Below are 20,249 nucleotides of genomic sequence, written 5' to 3'. Positions count from 1 at the left end.
ATGGGAAGTAGGGAATAACATCTTCTGTTTTCCTTCACCTCCATGTGCACGGCTTTTGCTATTGCTTCATTAAACTGCCCTTATCTTGACCCACAAGGGCTTTTTCCATCTTACCATGTCCCCCCCATTCTGCTGAGAAGAGGCACGATAGCGCAGCTTGGTGGGCACCAGGCACCCAGCCGAGGTCAACCCACCACACCTGTATCCCCCCATCTCGAGCACTGTGAGACCCCTGCTGCAAACCCCACCTCCCCTCCCTGGCAGGAGGCAAGGTCTGCACTTGAACTCTTCAGCCAGGCGCAGCAGCAGCTTGTGACCACACCAGGGTTGCTGCCTGTGTATTTACAGGCATAAAGACGGTCGAAGGCTTCGTCCAGATCCAAGCAAAGGGTGCGTACACCCACACACACTGCATTTATTGAGTAGTGCAGCAGACGCGTTACCCTGATGTGTAACTTATCTGGAGTCAGCAGGAGATACAACCAGCGTGACCTCAGTAAGATTCACTTCTGGGTTTCGAGGGACCAGCAATAAAATGTTATCACGGCACTTCAAAACAAGTCAGAAGAGTACCTCTTTGCTTAGCTGAGACCGGAACTGTCACAACCTTTTTACTAAGAAATGTGAGAAAATGATATACCGAGAAGAAAGGTGAGTGTACTAAAGTGTTGCCCCAAGAAAGCGCCGTTTACATCTAGGTTCGTTAAAACTGGAAAACTAAACTATTCAAGGGAAAACTCCTCCTATGAGAGCATTCCCTGCTACAAAAGGAGACAGTCAGAGATTGAGGGCAACAATAGCCTCAGTACAAATGCAACGCACGTGATGGGATGACGGGTTTTCCTCAGGTGACTACAGCACATGGGCATATAAAATGGTGCCAATCTGCAGCGCAGCTGGGGCCAAAGACAACTAAAATTCAACTGAAAAATGGAAGGGGAATGAAAATAAACAGCTACGCAACAGTGGGGTTTAGAGGAGGGCAGGCCAGGAAACTTTTGATAAGTCTCCACGATTCAGTGAGAGCTGAAATACCAGCCCTGGTTCCCCATCTTCGACAGCTGCCTCTACATCTTACTCCTAGGGATGTCCGAGTCCACCAAGTGTTGCCAGAAGAAGGCCTGTATCCTGCGCCACGCGTCCTCTTGGGCTTTGGCATGCTCCCTCCACTGCCCTCCCCAGTGCACGAACAGCCCGAGCACTTTGTGGATCGAAGCCTGGCACAGAGGCAAGTACGGTGGCTCCAAGAGGTGCCCCGCTCCAGGGTAGGAGCAGAACTCTACTTCCCGTCCATACTGCCGAAGGCGCTGGACAGCATCCCGGCAATAGAGGTCACTTTTCCAGTTCATGTCATCCAGTCCGGACAGGAAGAGGAACTTAGCCGAGGACCTCTCCATGGGAATGTGGCAATCCCAAGTCGCGGGGTCCCTGTGATCATGTAGGACATCTGAAAAATCTACTAGGCCAGATTCGTCCCTGGTCTTCATCCTCCCCAAATCATACGGGTGGGCAGGAAGAGTGAAACCATCCCCCTGCAGGGGAATTAAGCTATTAAACCCGCTTCCAGATATGCTGACAGCTGCCTTGATGCCAGGTAGAAACGTGGCCATGGAAAGGGCTAGATCAGCTCCTTTAGACAAGCCCAAAACACCGATCCCTGTGTCTTTCACCTGAAACACAGTTATGAAAACAACCGTTATCAGCTACTCCTCATTTTCTGGGCTGACATAACATCTGCCGTCCTGCCTCCTCACTCCTCACCCAACTAAGACCACCCAACATTTTACCCCTCCCCTCCCTCTGTTCAGGTTATACCGCTCCTGTATCCATCCCTTTCCTGAGCCTCCACAGGAGTGACCAGGAATTCTAAAGCTCCTCAACATTTTCCCTCCTGTAACACTTTTTCTTCCTTGTGACCTCTATAGACAAAGCCTCTCTGCTCCCTTCCCATCCCAGCTAGACACCTGCTCTCAGTATTGTTATTTTACTGCTCCTGTCTCCAAACCTCCTCAGTCTTCTCTCTTCAGGTCTCCTTTGGAAAACCACTTTTTCATGGGTTTACCGGCACCGATTTTCTTTCACGCTACTGTTTTTTTGACACTCTCCTACAGCTGACCTGTTCTATCTTCTGCTCTGTCTTCGAACACAAGGTTCATTACACCAAAGGCCGAGTAAGCCCAATAACTGTTTAAAGTGACTTATTTATAGTGAAGGCTCTTTGCACCAAATTGATTCTGTAATACGTGTCTTGTAAGAAGTTTCAGAGCTCTGTGAGAAAAAAAGACAGACAAGCAAGGCTGAATTCTGCTCTCACACTGGCTACGTTCCTGTTGTCCACATGCTAGAACATAAGTAACTTTGTGAAATGAATATCACATTAAGTAGCACTCCATTCAAAGTTTAAATGCCGCTTGATTTCTCTTGGTCTCTTTCGATTTAAGTATGATGATATATTGCTATAAAGTGTCTTTCCCATCCTACATACTTGTTCAAATACAGCTGCAGCTTCTTAAGACATGGCACACTCTCCAGTGCCACAACTGTGAGGGATTCTGTTACAGCGTTTTACTACTGTCTTGTGAAACTTACTTGGAATCAAAGCCTGTAACATCGCAGAAAGAGTAGAAAAGGCCAATGGGCCTTTTTTCCTTCTAAAATCTTGACAGATGCAAAAGTGGGGAAAAAAACTAAGATTTCCTGCTTAAGCAGTTTTGTGCTTCTCATTCAGGACGTGCTTCGATTTGATCTTACAAAACCCACTGGTTTTAGCACAACAGCCCCCTATGGACTGTTACAAGACACTGTGCAAAACCAGCTACCCAGCTACTTGCAAAACTAGAGTTGAGGCCCGTGCTTTTCCCTCTCTCACATCACGCTGTCTTTCCCGCAACCCTGTCTCCTTCTAACATCTCCGAAACTTCGATGCATTCAGTGGCATACAGCATTGCAACTAGAAAACCAGAAAATAGTTTCCAACAGGAAGAGCACCGTTAATTTGTCTCTCACCTGTGGCTGCTTCCGCAAAAAGTTCACAGCTTCCTCAAAATAACTCAGTTCAAGAACGTCTGGCATAGCTGGGAGATCTTCAAAGGCCATGTAGGCAAGAGCCAGCGTCACGAAGCCTCTGCTAGCCAGGAGACTCGCTCTGTACTCAACAAGACCTCCTCCCGATCCATACAAATCAATAAGCCCAGGGAATGGACCACGTCCTGCAACGAAAGGTGTGCGTGTGTGCGTGTGTATATATGTAATGAAAGAGAAAAGTGTCTGTGGTTGTCCTTTCAGTAGTGCCCCCTCGGCGTGCACCAGGACAGCAGGTATCGGAAGGAAATCATGCTCCGAAGCTTTCCATGGAGGTTGCCATTCTCGGGCACACACATAGAGTCACTGTAAGAACAAGAATGTGGATACTCTCTCTCTCTTAGCAACTCCTTACAGCAGGTTCCCACGCTGGGCATCCTTCTCCCACCATGAATTTCAGCTGACGTTGCCCGGATGTGCCCAGGCCAGTGGGTTCCCGTGAGCAAACAGTATCGCTGCATCAGCCGCGCCTCATTAGGAGCTGCGCTAGCAGGTTTTCCAGGGAGGGAATTCTCGGGATATGAAATGCACCCACAAGTGCCAGCACTGACCTGCGCCAATCCAGTCGTCAGCGTGATCTGGGTAACTACCCCTGGGTTTCTCAGTTCTCCTCCTGCAGCCACAGGACCTTCTCGCCCCGCTGCTGCTCTGCCCATCCTTACAGCCAGGCTGCCCTTACGGGATGCAGTGCCACAGCAGCTGCAAGGGACTTTGTACTGACATGGAGCAAGACACCTAAGCACTGCCCAAGGAATGCAAACTGCAATTCACCCAGGGAAAACCAGAACCGAGTGAAAACTCACCAGGAGGGAGGAAGAGGGTTGCTTTCAGACGACCTTCTCTGACCGAAATCCTCTTCACCCCCTCTCCCAAAACCCATCGCTCGTTGGTGCATTTTCCCAGCAAGCAGCTCGTGTCCCCGTGGCCCTCGTACACCTCCAGGTCCACGCGGAAAGGGGTCAGGACGTTCCTCTTTGCCAGGCGCTTGTAGGGAGCTTCAGCCCGCAGAGACCAGAGCAGCCCCATGGGCTCCACGCCCCGGTAGCTGCCCCCCAGCGCCGGGGAGCGGCCGAGGTCCAGCTCGCCGCTGCTGCCCGCTCTGTAGCGGCCGTGGGCTTCGAAGAGCTCCCCGCTCTCGTCCCGCAGGCTGGCGCGGAGGGTGACGGGCTGCCACGGCGCGAGACCCGCCACGCGGATCCGCACGGGGTCATCCAGCAGGCAGCGGGGGGCGGGCGGCCCCGCCACCGCCACCGCCACCGCCGCCGCCGCCGCCGCCGCCGCCATCCCAGCGCCCGCGGGGCCGCCCGCCCGCTCCAGCGGCCGCGGGACGCACCGGGCTGCCGGGGCCGGCGCCCAGCGATCAACGGCCAAAGCCCAGCGGCCCCGCCGTGACAGCTTCCTCCGCCCGCCCGGCCGCGCTGCTGGGAGCCGTAGTTCCGCGCTGCAGCGAGCCGCCGCTGGCTCCGGCCGGCGGGGACGGGGCTAAAGGCCAAGGACACGGACTGATCCTCCCGTCGCCTTCCCCGAGCGGGCAGCCCCGCGTCAGCTGCAGAACTGGCTCGGGCGCCTCGGCCAAGGCGCAGCGCACACAAACAAGCCAGGGGGCCTGCAGCAACCCAGCCGCCAAACCAGGCCTGCCCTGCATCGCTCTCCAGCTTTCAGTCACTGCTGGGCAAGCACCAGAAGGGAAAACGATGCTTTATGCCCTAACTGTGTTTCTTTGAAAACCAGAAGAAACAAAGATTAAATTTTTCTTCCTAATAACCCATCTTGTCTAAAGGGTATCTGCATTTTCCTAATTAACATGTGGAAAATACAAGACACACACACCCTTGCTAATGTTTCTACGGAACTGCTTGAAGATTTGACCATAAATACCCACTTTCTGTTTTCACAGACAACAACCCCACCTTTCTGCAAAGTTTGTGTATTTAACAGCCTTCTAGTCCTACCCAGAGGGGCTCGGCCAGCCAAACAGTCTCATCCAGTTCCATGCCAATGCACTGGGAAGGTAATTGTTATTTTTTCCAATTCACTTTACAATTGTAATTTTGTAAAAAAAAAAACCCAAACCAAACAACAAAAACATTTTGTAATATTTATTTTATTGTAACATTTTTTTATTTTTGTAATATTTTTGTAATTTTCTTTCTAAGATCTCAGAAACTTAGATGCATTCAGTGGCATACAGCATTGCAACTAGAATAAAAAAAAAAAAAAAGCCACAAAAAATTTGTAATATTTTAATAATAACATGGAAAACAGCCAGCACTGACATCCTCCTAGATATCCTCCAGCCACCACACCACTTGAAAAAAAAAGAAAGAAATTAGTACAGAAATAAGTTTTTAAACTGGCCTTTTATTGCAGAAGTAGTAATTTCTCCCCATCAAAACACCACCGCTGCTGAATGCAGTGAGTTACAACTGGACAGGACTTCTGCCCCAGGCAGAGTGCGTATGTGGGACTGATGCAGCCTGATGCGCAGGTGGGTGGCAGAGCGGATTCCTCGTTGTCTGCTTGGTTTGTTATGAAAACAATCTGTAGATCCGAACAAACCGTCATGGCTTCTGTTTTCAGATTTCCAAAACCTGGATTGCCTCTCGCTTCAAATTTCATTTTGCTCACCATCACTGAGGCAACATGTCAAGACCTAAAAATATTATTATCAAACCTTCCACTTACAAGCCCAAAACCCTCGCCAATTGATCTGGGCTCTGAAAGCGAGCAGGACAGCCATGACCTGCTTGACAGATGGTGTTGAGGATAATTTACTGTTCAGTTCCTTCCACTTGAATCATGCTTGTACTCCAGCCACAGATGCCAATAACTGTACCACATCAGAGAGATCATAGCTCGAGTCTCCCGCCTCTGCTACAACACTTCCACGGCCTTTGTGAGGCAATCTAGGAGTTGATAGTAGCTGTACTTAAGGTCATATTCCATGTCATACCAATAATTCACTGAGGGGACAAGAAAAAGGAAAAACATTTCTAAGGCTGGAGTGTAATGATTTACAAATGTATTTACAGACTGTTCTACACGGTTCGGCTAGTACAGGCTTCTCCTTATTACTGACTGGACTTTGAAATGAGAAGATCTTTGACTACAGCCAAAAATAACACAAGCAAACATTAAAGCTCTTTACTAGTGCTGCCAATGCAACTCTGTCATAACCCAAACCAACTCCTCTTCAGACTGTACTGGGGGCTCCTTGGAGCAGAAGCTGGAAAGTGTTTAGGAACAGAAAATGCATGCTTCTATTTAGGCCAAAAATACCCAATATGCTGCGAAGTTTAATATCTGGATAGGAACCCCTCTTCCTCTGAGTGTGTAAAGGATGGCAAATTCACCACTACTTCACAGTGGGCACCAATCAGACAAGGCTTTAATTCTGCTTCTAATTTTAATTTTGGTGTATGTGTCCTAGAAAAAATAAGCCAAGCAGTGTAATATCGCACCAACGGTTCTTGGAGGAGGATATGCTCTAACTTCAGATGTTCACTGGACCAACAGACTAAAGGCCAAATAAACTCATCAACTATTTAGCATTTCTGGCAGACAGAGTAAAGGAGAGTGGCTGGGGGCTTGCAACTGGAAACAACTCTTTTAAGGACCGATGCAGCACTACTGGGGAAAAAGAATCAGAAATAGTGCTTTACCGCTAGCTTGCCTTTTTATCACAGTGTTGCAAATACTGGGGAAAAAAAAAGGGCTTGCAATATTTGCGGTGTTACACAAATGTTCTAAATACTCTATTTACTCTTCCAGGGCAGATGGGATTACTCCAGGTAAAGGACAGCAAACACTTCCTCAAACCTTGCAAAACTTGCAAATCACACTTTGCACCATCCCTGCCCCTCCACCAGATGAGCACTGCTTGAAATTCTGAAACTCCCTTGGGGAAGGGAAAAAAAGAAAAAAGACAGAGATGATGATAAACGCTACAAAGAAAGAGATGACAAGACTTTTGATAAGTGCAGGAGAGCAGTAACACAAGTGTAGGCTCATTAGCAAGGCAAGAGACTGGGTCAGAGCAGATTCCAGCTCACATGACAAGAGACTACCTTCCGTGTTGTGTCTACATCCATGCCTAGAACTCATACACTTTCTGGTTTCCTTTTCTTCTCCAGATCCTTTTTTGCTGGTGTGATCAAAGCACACAAAACACACAGTTTCCATAACCAGTTTGCAGTTAGCGGGCTAGGCAGGCAAACTGTTTAGCTCCACGTCATAAACAGGAACTGCATCGTGATCACTGAATCAGCTATCCTTCGACAACTAGAAAGGCCCTTCCTTCTGCTACATCCCTAGCACTCGCCAACAATGCTATGAATTTACAAGCAAAACGGACTGCAAGGCGTTAGCCCCATGTGCCAAGATCATTGTTTCCTCCCGAGGAGAAGCAGACGATCTTAAAGGGATCTTTGGTCCCAGTTATGCTTTGCTGTGGGACATCTAGCTGCACAGTCACCACCGTTCAAACACGCATCTGGAACTGCTGTGTATTTTACCTGCTATACAGCCATGTGATTGCTGCACGTGATGGAACCAGAGAGAAGGCAGGTATAACATCTCACCAGCGTTCACTGTACACTGCAAAGGCTTTGCCTTAGCATACTCTGGATACTTTTCCAGATTCGGGTTCAAGGGGTCCAGGGGGATCCAGGGCACCTAAAAGCAACAAAGTATGCATATGGTATGGACCCTGGCAAAAAATTCCAGCAAGCTGCCAGAAAAACAACTGCCAACCAAACCTATTAAGTTACAAAACATTTATTTTTGCCTCACAAAACATGTATAGCCACACAGCTTTCTACATTCCACTGGGAATAGGTCAAGGATGCAAAAATTTGCCTCCTTCAGTGAAGCATTTCTAATCAGGGAAAAGGTGCCAAATGTCAGCCATGAAATTTCAGCCTCGTGACACACTTTCAAAAACACTTCCAGCCCCTTAAGTCACTTATTCCTCCTACATTCAGTACACGAGTATTTTATCTGCACCGCTCTTTTTAGAAATTCTTCTTCTAAAGCTCTCTGGTCTAATTTTATTCCCAGCAGCTAAACCCCCCTTTCTGCTGGGAAATCCCTCTTGCCTGCCTTCATTTCTTCTACACCCTGCAGTGTCACAACCCTCAGCACTCCACCATACTCCATTACAGGCATGTTCCCATCAGATTCCATGAGCACCACTCTGGAAACTCAGAAAAAGCCCCAGCTGAAGTTCAGCTGTAGCATTGGTCACACACTGCAGAGGCAAAAGGGGAGAGAAGAAACAAAAAGCTACCAAGCTTTTGTAAAGTGCCTCCAGATGTATACATTTTAATCAAATAAATACTGCTACTACTAAGAAAACACAATTTACTCACTGAGACAGATATTTTCTTGCGCTGGGTGATACTGCTGTAGAGCAAAATCTAGCCCCGAGTAGAGGGCCAAAAGAAAGCAAATGCAGGAGTCTCTTTCAGTCTTAATGAAAATAAATTCCTCAATGTTGACTTATTTAAAAGTCCTTTACTGGATCTATTTAAGTTTGGTGCAAGGAAGATAGTTTACGGTATCAATGGTTTCAGATGTGCAGTGAAAAGTCTTTTCTGGAGGCTGGTTATCCTTTGCAAACAGTAAAACACCAGTGAAATACCTGGGCACTCTCTTTGCAGCAATGAAGGATTCCTAAATATCAATCAATATGCTCAGTTTAAGGGTTCAGCAGTGCCCAAAACAGTCTTTACTGTATCAACTGTGTTCTCCATATGCTTTTTACCTTATCTGCGTTCTTCTCATCCACAATTTCAAATGACCCATCTTCTGATACCTGGTAGGTTGCTGGCTGATAGAGCTCTGAAACCACAGAAGGAATTAAATGACACAACTCAGCGTGGTACTCAAGAGAAACTAATGGCAGGGCATCTCACACTTTCACCAACTGCAAGAAAAATTAAGACAAAACCATTTTCAACTTACTGTCCTCACTGTCCTTCCCTTTATCCATTTCAAATTGTAACCAGTTTCTTAACTTTTATTTTTAAGTCAGTCTGAATACTGAACTGCCTTCCTGTTTGGAATTCCAACCTTCTTTCTTCACAGGAATTATTCTCCTCAAAATCCATTTTAATCCTGGTCTTATTTTGTTCCAGTAACTGTCTTGTTTCCCTTTTGCAAGTCACAAATGCATCCCTGACCTGCACATTGCTCTATATTCTGGCGTTCCTTCTTCGGTCAGTCTAGCAAGACAGCACCCCCAGGAGTTCTTAGTGACTTGTGGCCAGCCTTTCACTCCTAATTCCATCCAACAGGGCTCATCAGCTGCTTCAGGTACTGTAGGCAAGCTGCCCTTCTTGCATTGATTCAGCATGTGTGGTTTTCTAAGCCCTGCCTTGAGAGAGTTTCTCTCCTAGCCTGATGTTCAAAAAATGGAGTCATCTTTTTACTACACACTATCAAACATAAGCGTTATCTCTGTTTTACCAAGTACTACTCATATAACATACATGTGTTTCATCCATTCACATACATGTGACACCATCTCTCCTGTAAGGACAGGCTGAGAGCGCTGGGGCTGTTCAGCCTGGAGAGGAGAAGGCTCTGGGGTAACCTTCTTGTGGCCTTTCAGTATATAAAGGGGGCTTATAAGAAAGACAAAGACTTTTTACCGAGGCCTGTAGTGACACGGCAAAGGGCAATGGTTCCAAACTGTGAAAGGGTACATTTAGACTGGATGGAAGGAAGAATTTTTTTATGATGAGGGTGACGCGCTGGCAGAGGCCGCCCAGGGAAGCTGCGGGTGCCCCCTCCCTATAAGTGTTCCAAGTTCAGGCTGGACGGGGCTTTGAGCAGCCTGGTCTAGTGAATGGCAGGGGGCATGGACTAGATGATCTTCCAGGTCCCTCCCAACCCAAACTGTTCTACGAGTCTATGATTTCAAGGTGTGTAAACAAAATAAAACAAAACAAACAAACAAAAAAATACTGCAGCCGCATGCATATCTAGGCAAAATTATATTAGTGTCATATAGCACTCTGCATTCACTTAATTTGATGGTTTGAAAGTCAAGGAATGGGAAAGTAAAGTCTTCTTTTATGACGTATAAAGTTAAGCTGTCCACCTTCCAGACACTGCAACATAGCATACTGCTGCACACATAGGAAAGCAACCCAAAGAAACAGAGCAAACTGAAGAAACAGAAAACAGGCAATGCGAAGTAATGCTGCCGTAAGAATCTCTTCTTTAATTTCTTCAGTTTTCAGAGATTCAGTTAGTAACTTTGGTATTTCATTAAATTACAGCTTACTTTTCAGCTTCTTGGCTTTCTTCCTAAAGAATTAGCAGGAAGAATCCAAACCTGCAAAACGTCAAAGCTGACATGCTACAATACTGACAAGATACTTAAATAATTTAAATATTCTAAAGCTGAAGAGACTGCCATATCAATGAACCTATTACTGTATAGGACTGGAAAACTTGACCTCAGAGTCATGTTTATGTTACAAACTACCTGCAGCACAGAACAGAAGAGATTTCTGTTCACACTGGAAAGTGTAACACTGCATAAGCATCAGAACGTTATCTCTGCTTCCCTTTTCGTATCCTTCAATATTTTAGTCTCTCCTCTTTCCAGCCTCCAGACATATGGCACAGTAAATCATGTACCATAGGGGATGAAGGGACGGTCACTCGGTGGATGCAGTAGGAAATGCTTCTTTCCAGATATCACACAGTACAAGTTCTCATAATGATCCTTATGTACTAGGATTGAGAAAAAAAGACAGGCGGAGAAAGAGAGAAAATCAGTGTTATTTCCTGCTTTACACCAGAAACTACAGCAAACTGAAAGCATCAGCTTGTCCTCTTACTACCAGGCTGCTCCTTCCTGTTGCGGCCAGCAGCAGTGGAAAGGAACAACACGTGTTGTAGCAAATGTATTCAACAAAGCCAATTAGGGCCTCGCCTGACACAACGCCAGGCAGACGCACCCAGTGACACGGCAGCGAGAGGCCGCAGCAGTGCAGGAGAGCAAACGCAAAGAAGCACATTAAAGTAGAACTGCCTTGTCAGAAAAAACACAGCCCTACTGCGCCACCAACCCAAGACAAGCCCGCTTAAACTTCTGCTGAAGGCACACAGCAGACCTACAGCACCGTGCAATACGTACAAGATGTCACAGCAGCCGATTCCCCAAGCCAGAAATTCACAGCATCGGGCTTCCTCCCTGTATGGTTAGGGAACAGAGAAATGTTGTCAACTAAAAAAGAATTTTAAGCATCACGCTCAAAAGAGTTTGAGATAATTTTCTGCCAGATTCTGTCCTTTACCTTCCTCCGTAACTATGACAGGTTTCATTGCAAATAGCACCACGATCAACAGCAACCTCCTCCTGCGCTGGAAGCCACTTTAGTGCCCATCAGACTTCACAACATCATGTTACCCAACCCCAAACTGACAGTTACGATCCTGTTTCTGTGTTTTGAATCCTTAAGACTTAGCTCACAGAGAAAGTGAAGCACCTCTACACACAGTTGCAAAAGGAGATTGAGCTCACAGTAAGTAGTTTTCATCGACATTTTAAGGAAAGGCATGCTGCAAAATAGAAGGCAACTGAAACAGAACAGCATAATACTGTAATTTTACCAAAGGAGGTGGGGGCTGCGTGTTGTTCCATTTGTTATGCTGCTCTTGGTAGCAACAGCATGAACTTGAGTCAAAAGATGACTCTAGATCAGTGAAAAGCCACTATACCAAGAGAAGCGCTATATGGCACTACCAAACTGAACTGTGGCATCCAGAAATAAAACAAACGCTCACCACATACCTAGCAAGACTGTTTCAAAGCTCCATACAAAACATTTATGGACTGCAGAAGGAATAGTAGGTTTACCAAGTGCCTCGCTCATCCACGGTATGTCAGGCTGCACATCACAAACAAGTTCAGGAAACTCCTCAGTGAGGTTTGAACACTGCTTCTGCACATAGAATACGTTGGGAGAGGTCACTTTCTTCTCGACAATGTCCAAAAAGTCCGTGAACGGCATCCGGCGCTCCTCTGGCATGACAAACCTGTCCTGAAACACTGCATCTGCATAACCGTTTGGTGTTACTGCCACAGACACCACCTTGGGACCTACTACCTCCCTGCAAAACAAATCAAAGGTTTACAGCCAGACCTGCAACTGGCCTGTACACTGGGCACCAGTTATTTTGAAAACATTTCTCAGGCAGCAAACATAAGCAGCCTAGCGTCCCACAGCCGAGCGTCTCTCAGCTAGACTCTCTACTGTCTGGGGAGGACTCTGGTGTTCTGCTCCGACTGCTCCCTGGTAAGGCCACTGCTGTATCTTCTGCCTCCGTGAACCCTCTCCCGCCCGACAAGCCAGTTTGCCAAGGAGCTCCCTCTTCCTCTGTGCAGGCAGAGGGGCCCCTTCAGCTGCTTCTCCTCATGTATGGTGGTGGAGCTTGGTATTCACAGGACCACTCAACCCAGCCAAATCTGCGTGGCCGCATGTTCAACAGCAACTGAGGAGAGGGAGAGGGGCAGGCAGGGACGGACAGACACACCGCATGGCCGACAGCCCTCAGTTCTGCAGGAGATTTAGCTTTAAACCCACAGATTCGGGTCTTACCCACAGGGTTTAGGTCTAACCATAAATCCCCTCTTAAATAAGTTTTCTTTGAAAAGTCTCATCATTGGAAAGCTTTTTTTTTGCTTTTTTTTTTTTTTAAGCAAGGTGCGCTCCATCGCAAACAAGCCAGCACTCCAGCCGGGCTGCCGAAGGCCCGGGCGGCGCACGGCAGGGGACGGGTGCTGCCAGCCAAAATGCTTGCCCGTACCGCACCCCAGCCGGCCGGCCTGGGCCTTTGCGGGAGCAAATTCATGCCGCTCTGGCCAGGCCGACCAGCTTCACCCCGAACCCCAGAGGAGCCTGGGCGAATCCCGGGGACGAGAGCGAGGCCCAGCCGCCCGGACCGCCGCGGCCGGTGCATACCTGAGGTAGGCCGGCGCCCACCGCTCCAGCGCCGGCCAGTGCCCGAGGGCGTTGCGGATCACGCAGGGCTTGTTCGGGGCCACCCACCCGCGGTAGAACTCCAGCGGGGACGGGGCCCCGTCAAGGCAGGGCACGGACTGCGGCCACCCCAGCTCTGCGCGGCAAACGGCCCCGCTCAGCCACGGCCAGCGTCCCCCGCGCACCGCACCGCACCGCGGGCCCGCGCCCCCCCCCCGGCCCCCACCCCCCGGCCCCCCGGAGCCAGCGCGGCCCCGGGCCCAGGCGCTCCCTCACCCCGGGAGCCTCGCGCAGGCGCTACGTGAGCGGCGGAGGCGACAGCGCCGCGGCGGCTGCGGGACCCTGCCCAGGGCCCCGGTCTCACGGGACGAGCGGCTGCAGGCGCCACTTGCGGCCCGCAGCAGCCCCGCCGCCGCCCCCGGGCCCTGCCTCCCGCGGGGGTCCCCCGGGCCCTGCCCGCCCCGCTCACCGCGGGCCTCCCCCGGGAAGGCGGCCAGGCACTCCCGAACGGCCCGCAGCGCCGCGCCCGCCGCCATGACCGCCCGGCCCCGCCCCCCGCCCCGCCCCCGGCCCCGCCCCCCGGCAACGACTGGCGCGGCTCGGTACCGAACGGTCACATGTTTATTGAAACGGTTTAAGACGCGGGAGTACAAATGGATACAGAGTTAAAAACAGCTCCGGGGGAGCCTCACAGTGCAAAAAAACCCCAACGAACGATTTTAATTGTTTCTTTCCAAATAATAAGAATAAAAAGAGAGAGACATTTTAAAGGATTATTAACCTAAAGCCAAAAGTATAAACCCGCACATTTATAAATAAAGCAGAAGAGGATTTTTTTTTTAATTTTTTGTTGTTTTACATGGAAGCGCGGCAGGGGGGCTCCATCCGCACGCACGAGTTTACCGAGGGTGCTTAAATACCTGTATTTCTGCGTTTGTTTTTTTCCCTTATATATAATTATATACATATTCTTTCTTCTACAAAGCCCCAAGTTTGTACGTTTCTGCTCCTGGAAAGAAGCATCCCCGACTCCTCGGCGCGGCCTGCCAGCCCGGGGGCTGGGGGGGCTCCCTCGGGAAGGGGAGGACAACCTGAGAGGGGACGAGAGAGCCCCCACGGGCAGAGCCGCCAGCCGTCCGGGGGCACGGGGTGCGCTGGCCACCCTGCCCACTGCACCGCCCCGGGGGGCACAAGAACGTGGGGGTGGGGGGGTGGGGGTCGGCAGACCCGGGGGTCCCCCCTTGTAAGCAACGCTATTTACAGGACAGTAACAAACCAACAGCAGCAACAAATCAAAGCCAACAGCTACTCTCATTTCCACCAGGAAGGCCAGGGTGGCGGGAGCGGTACCTATGTAGGCCCACATGATGCTTCCAGGCATTCTGCGAAGCACTGAGCCTGGCCTCATGCCAGCGGCCCTGCAAGGGGCTCAGGCCCCTTCACCCACCAGCTGCTGCCCAGGGACCCCCGGCACCCAGGGCCACCCAGGGACCCTCACACCCCTGTGGCACCGGGTGCAACGGAACCCACGCAGCTACATCCCCCATCCTCTGCAAACGGGGATTTCTAGGAACACTTCCTACTGCCAGCAATAGGAAGTTAGCAGGGAATCGAGCTGGAACCGTCTCAACCAACAAAGAGCAACACTGCCTCCTCAGCAGCAAACCTGCGGCACCAGCACCCCTTCCCCTGGGCCTCTGCCACTCACCCCCCCACAGCCCGGCCTCGGCCAAACGGCACACAACTTCGCCATTTCAGAAAAAAACACACTCTCAGAGGACAACAAGCGAAGAAACAAGAGGCCCAACAGACCCTGTTTAAACACAAATACGTTCCAATTCCTTCCACAATTAGAGATCACCACCTCGGGCCTAACGCTACTTTCCCCAAGCCTTTCTGCGCTGTATTTTTCACAGGCATTGGCCAAACGGCGTTTCTCAGGCCAAGGCCATCTCTACCGCTACTCTGGTTTCACACATGTCCTACACATACTAGTCTATTTTAAACTACGCAACCATCTTCCAGCTGATCTACTTGCCCAACACTTCTCTCACCGTCATTCTGATCAGATTTAACCTCTGGTTTCCCACACACAGCTGTGACCCCACACAAAATCCATTCCAGGAAGCAAAGCCCGCTTGGATCAGTCTAAAAATCAGATTTTGCTTCATGCGACTCATTTCCAAAGAGCTTTGTTTCATACCACCACACCAGCAGTTGTTGCTCTTTACCTTAACGGGAATTCCATTCTCACCACTGGCTCTTCTGTATGGCCTCTGACCCTTTTTGTCACTATCTCAGTTTAAATAACAAAATGGAGTAAGATTGCACAGGGAAGTAGTGTAAAGGACCCTCAACCCGTTATCACCGGTACCAAAAGATACCTGGGTTGAAGGGACTGCTATTTTACCTGAGTGTCTTGTGGCCCCAGTACGGCAAGAAATCTCCCACGCACTAGGACGTATGTTCACAGTCTGAAAGTGGAGGAACTAATCGCCTCAAAAGCTAGCTTGACCCACGCTAGCTCCGTCACAGACCCGACACGACTGCCATCACACATTCCACGCGCAGCACCTCCAGCACACCTTTTCACTCAAGGAGCCTGCCAGAAATTTGCCCTCCAGTTTTCAACGCGCCTGCCCTTGCAAAACCTCTCCGTGCAAGAGAAGCTGCCCACGGGACCTCGCACACCGGCTGACTCTGCACCGTGCAACGCTGAGACAGGACCAGGAAATAATGGTTTTGAAGTTTCAGTACAAGCCCACGGAAGGAAGGGTTAGCAAGGACACCTGAAACGGGATTAGGCAAATTTAAATGACAGGCAGAAGCAGCCGGAAAGCTCTCAAAGTGCTCCCCATGCTGCCAGCTCTCCAGAAGCACTCGGCGGCAGCAGCGATCACCCAGCAAACCTGCCGGGGGAGAGCGAGGACTGTAGATTATTCAACCCTGGAGTTATTCGGAAGAAACAGGTCATCCTACACCAGTCTGGCCAGCCCCGTAGAAAAAAAGGCTGCACTGCAGCTCTCCCGTCACAGAAAGACAGAGACGCCAGCGGACTGCATTTCCAAGTGCCACAGGGTTTCAGAGAGATGACAGCCTGGACAGCAAAATGAAAGAAGACTGCTTCATGCCTGTAACCTGTGGTGCCAAGTGATGCAGCCCGGCTGCCTTCTCCCACCAAAAGCTTGTTGCTTGCATTAGTTTTATAAACTGGGATTACATTGCTCTGCCTTAAATTAAATACAAGACTGACTGGCGATGGAGGAAGAAATAAAGCATTTTTGTGGGATCTGTCCCTGTTGTGGAAGGGAGGGGGAGTAAAGGGGAAGGTGCTGAAGAATTTAATCGGTTTGAAATTTTTTTCCTTTAGCTTATCATTAACCAAAAAAAACATCGCTGGACAGCGTTAACCCACGACAAACACAAGTTAGCAGGGGCTTAAAGAAGCTCCGCGGGGTGAGGAGAGTAATGGAACACACAAATGCAAGAAGGGAAGATCTCCTGTTTCTCAGACCAGAAATTCATGAAAAGCCAAGAGGCTGGGGGCAGGGGAAATGGTGGTAACCACATCCCAAAGTATCTTGTTCAAAGTTCTTGGGAAACCATTTTCTGCGGGCAGCTGAAATAGCTTTACATAAGGTAGGAGGATCCCAGCTTTCTTGGGATGTAAATATTCTGATTTCCTGGAAAAGGAGGAAGACAACATTTTCCTATCACAGCGAAATGAGCAAATGACAGGGATGAGCTATTGCACTGAAGAACTCTCCAATCCAGAGTTACGCTGTAAGAGCTGGAAACCAGCTTTTCCATGTCGCTTCTCAACAAATAAATCATCACCCTGAATTTCCCAGTCACGATAACATCGAAGTCAAAATCCAGTTCCTAATCATGAAAGGTGGCGGAAACAAACTTTGATGTTTTGCATCTAAACCCCATTTTTAAAATGTCTGCAGAAACCCCAGTCTAAAGTATCAATATAACATCAAATTCCAGATAAAAATACCACTATTGAATTCATTAAGTAATTTCCAAAGCGTGGTCCAAGGGTTGCAGAGCCTTCCCTGGCAGCAAATGCAGATAGACTGGTGTGGGGACTGTCTTGAGACAAGAGAAAAGCAGACAGGGTTGTCATGACAACAGCAGGATTACTCCAGGTGACAAAACTAAGGCAGGAAAAGAAAGAACAGCAAGACAAGACTTAAGCAGAAAACAGTTCATTAATTGCACAGACACTCCAGCCTGTCTCCCTGTTGGGGGTTTATAATACAAAGATTGTTTCTCGCTGGGATATGGCAAAGGGATTGACAGTTTTCGTTAAAGGACAAAGATAACAGTCACAAACGTGACATAGAGCAACAGTCAGAAAAATAAATTAATAAATAAACCCATTAAAAGTCTGCTTCTTGATTCTCATGAAGCCTTGGAGAGAAGGGATTGGCTTCACTTGGACTCTGTTTTTAGTCAGCAGTTCAGAATTTCTTGAATAAACCAGATTTTAGGTACCAAACATCCTGACCTCCTGGCTACGAAGAAATTTCAAGGCAATTTCTCCAAACTCCTCTTTTCAAGGCTTTGTTTAGAGACAGGAAGTTGAAGATCATCGGGGAAAAAATACTAAAACTGTGGCCAGCACACTGCTAAGAATTCGAGCAAGTCAGTTGAAATCAATTTGTAAAGGTCTCCCCACCAGCCCCAGAGCACTGTGATGACAGCATCGGCTTGAAGCTCTCTCTGTGGTCCTCCTCCTGGGATTATCTCTGTGTATTCACAAACACTGGAAAGCCACCCCCTTAGAGTTTTTTGTCCATGCGTCGCTCCACGGCTTGCAGCAATAGCTTCGAGTACTGTTCCAGCAAAGCTAGTGTCTGCTCGTCTCCCAGACTCTTGGGGCTCGGTAGCTTGGCACCACATCCCTCATTCAGCGGGCTGGCGGCATCTTGGGGCTTTGCCAGTGCCTCCTTAAGCTTTGGAAGCTCTTCCTCATCCTTCAGAGAGTCCAATTCTTTCTTCATTGAGGAGAAGGTTTCTGTCAGGAGGCCTGCTATTTTGTCTTTGTCAGCAGAAGACTCTGTATCATTTAGTACCTGAAAATACAGGGGGAAAAAAAAAAAAAGAATGCACTGGGGTTTAGGTGGAGGACCAAGTAAGCAGTTTCAGCCCTTTAGGGAAGTGAAGCCACAAAGATCTGCAGACCACTCAAATGTCCTTCTCTTCAACACTCGAGACTGCAATTCAGTCATACAGCAGGGCATGCCTCCAACACTGCTAGTCACGCAAAATCCAGCAGCATTGCTCCAAGAGGACAGAGATGGGAAGCACATTTTTGGGCAGTGCTCCCCTTGTAAGGGGGCCTAAGGAGGTGCGATGTCTCCCAGCTGCAGCACAAGGCCACAGTCTCCTTTTCGTCCTGCCTGCCAGCTGCAGGTCACAGGAACCCAGCAAGGTCAGAGCGCTAATGCAAGCGCTAGGGCCAGAGGTGCAGAGGACCACATGGCAGAAGCTCCCTGCGGAAGGTTCTGGCTCGTTATGGGAGACTCGACAGACCGAGGCTAAGCAAAGAGATGAAGAGCTGTTACATTGCTCTGCACGTAACTCTGCTCTGGCAGCGAGAGGGACAGGCGAGTGGTTGCACGTTCCCTCTCACAGCTGGATTCCCATGGTATCTCACATTTGTTAATCCTTTTCTCAGGCATCAAAGACAGAGAACAGACGGGGATAATAAAACTTAAAGCTCCTCTAATATTTCCTATCTCTGAAGCACTGTTTAAATAACAACTAATTCCCTAATACCCCTTTGAAAAAGAAAGTACTGTTGTCTTCAGTTTACACATAGGCTAAACAGACTGAGAAGTTAAATTGATATGTTCAGAGTACCAAAGTAAGCCATTGGGAAAATCTAAAAGCTGGAAATCAGGAGTTCCTGCCTCCCCGGTACGAGCTTAGGGTGCAGTCGAGTGGACAACCAGGCAGCTCGTGTCACTGAACAGCCCACCAAGAGAAGGCCTCGAGGCAGCAGGCACACACATTCGATGCTCGCGGGCTGTAAAGCCAACCTGCTGTAAGAGAGCCCGTGTCTGAGGTCACTCACCGTGCGGTAAAGGTGAATGGCTTTGCGCATGCTGTCCTGGAGCTCGGACACCACGTGCTCACACTGCTCTACGCTGATGCACGATTCTGAAGGGGAGAAAAAACAAAAACCCAGACTAAGGCACAGACACACTCCAACATGCACGACCTCACAGTTGAGTAAGAAAACAGTTTTTAAAATACGTATTTCAAACACCATATGTACACTCTTCTTATTCCTTATTCAATTTTTAAGACTGGTTTGAGCCAATCATTAAAGAGGCAAGTCCTACATAAGCTTTCTTTCTTACTACCCAGAGATGCTGCTTGTTTCGAACATTCCTGTTTTCCCAGTCTTTAGCCTCTCCAAAGTCAGCAATGTTTTTTCTCAGATCGCAGATTTTTGGTACGGTCAGATTACCCATGCCATTCTCAATTACAATTAAAAGTCAAGTTTGAATGAAGCGGTAAAAGGGACTAATCCGAACAGCCTCTAATTTAGCCTCCACCTTGCCAGAAATCTACACACTCCTCCTCCTGTATCCTTCTGCACAGCGTGCAACCAGGCACCGAGGATGAAGGATTATACTGAATTATTACAGTGTTCTCTAGTGAGGACTGAGGTCCAGAAGAGCGTTGACAAACCCCCTCAATCACAACAGAATCGCATTTTTGAGTTCCCCAGGATATGTACTGCTGACACACCGCAACTTGACAATGAAAAACAAAAGGAAGCACACCATCTCCTGCCTGCCCCCACCAGGTATTATGTCCAAAGCATCAGAGTTGAAGCCCTGCAATGTTTTAATAAAATCCACGCTTTCATGAGTTAAACATAGACCATGAACAAAGACATAGACACACACAAAATCTGCAGTTATCTTCGATTTGCAAAGGCCATTGGACTTCCTTTTGTTACCTAAAACCAAAACTTGGTCATATTAGCACTATTATTTCTGCAATTCTAAGAACATCATCTTTGACAGGCTGGAGGGGACCTTAACTGATTTCATGAATACATCTAGATGATGTGTAAACAAATACAGCTAGAAAAACATTTATACATAAACAAACACATCTAGAAGAACAAAGGGGCACGAACAA

General features: G+C 48.6%; 3 protein-coding genes across 8 annotated transcripts in view; all 3 read right to left on the bottom strand.

Annotated features, from left to right (window-relative positions):
* Positions 1-395: 395 nt before the first annotated feature.
* On the bottom strand, positions 396-4,726 carry LOC121091549 (acyl-coenzyme A thioesterase 1-like). Its single transcript, XM_040601502.1, has 5 exons — positions 4,649-4,726; positions 4,393-4,563; positions 3,885-4,347; positions 3,007-3,209; positions 396-1,670 (listed from the first exon to the last, which is right to left on the bottom strand). The coding sequence occupies exons 1-5, from the start codon at positions 4,724-4,726 to the stop codon at positions 1,068-1,070; spliced, it is 1,518 nt and encodes a 505-aa protein (XP_040457436.1). The 3' UTR covers positions 396-1,067.
* Positions 4,727-5,422: 696 nt separating this feature from the next.
* JMJD7 (jumonji domain containing 7) lies at positions 5,423-13,634 on the bottom strand. The gene is made up of 8 exons (XM_040601968.1): positions 13,549-13,634; positions 13,062-13,215; positions 11,957-12,210; positions 11,234-11,290; positions 10,732-10,827; positions 8,846-8,922; positions 7,596-7,755; positions 5,423-6,044 (listed from the first exon to the last, which is right to left on the bottom strand). Exons 1-8 carry the CDS (start codon positions 13,613-13,615, stop codon positions 5,956-5,958), a joined length of 954 nt encoding a protein of 317 aa, XP_040457902.1. The 5' UTR covers positions 13,616-13,634; the 3' UTR covers positions 5,423-5,955.
* A 53-nt stretch (positions 13,635-13,687) lies between these two features.
* Positions 13,688-20,249, bottom strand: part of MAPKBP1 (mitogen-activated protein kinase binding protein 1) — a 104,486-nt gene continuing 97,924 nt past the window's right edge. For all 6 annotated transcript variants that reach the window (XM_040600919.1, XM_040600922.1, XM_040600921.1 and 3 more), the window contains 2 exons: positions 19,168-19,253; positions 13,688-18,163 (listed from right to left, as the gene is read on the bottom strand). In XM_040600919.1, the coding sequence (XP_040456853.1) occupies positions 17,870-18,163; positions 19,168-19,253 (380 nt within the window). In that variant the 3' untranslated portion in view covers positions 13,688-17,869. The remainder of the gene's footprint in view (positions 18,164-19,167; positions 19,254-20,249) is intronic.

Source organism: Falco naumanni, chromosome 7, assembly GCF_017639655.2.
Source record: "Falco naumanni isolate bFalNau1 chromosome 7, bFalNau1.pat, whole genome shotgun sequence".
Taxonomy (NCBI): Eukaryota; Metazoa; Chordata; class Aves; order Falconiformes; family Falconidae; genus Falco; species Falco naumanni.
Note: the sequence above shows the minus strand (reverse complement) of the source record. Positions and strands in the feature narration are given on the sequence as shown.

Coding starts and splice junctions, on each gene's coding strand:
- LOC121091549 (XM_040601502.1), bottom strand. CDS start 4,726: ATGCAGGGCAGGCCTGGTTTGGCGGCTGGGTTGCTGCAGGCCCCCTGG. Junction 4,564..4,648: donor TGCGCTGCGCCTTGGCCGAG/GCGCCCGAGCCA, acceptor CTTGGCCTTTAG/CCCCGTCCCCGCCGGCCGGA. Junction 4,348..4,392: donor GCGTCCCGCGGCCGCTGGAG/CGGGCGGGCGGC, acceptor GCGGCGGCGGCG/GCGGCGGCGGTGGCGGTGGC.
- JMJD7 (XM_040601968.1), bottom strand. CDS start 13,615: ATGGCGGCGGGCGCGGCGCTGCGGGCCGTTCGGGAGTGCCTGGCCGCC. Junction 10,828..11,233: donor ATCGGCTGCTGTGACATCTT/GTACGTATTGCA, acceptor TCTCAATCCTAG/TACATAAGGATCATTATGAG. Junction 7,756..8,845: donor ATGAGAAGAACGCAGATAAG/GTAAAAAGCATA, acceptor TGTTGCTTTTAG/GTGCCCTGGATCCCCCTGGA.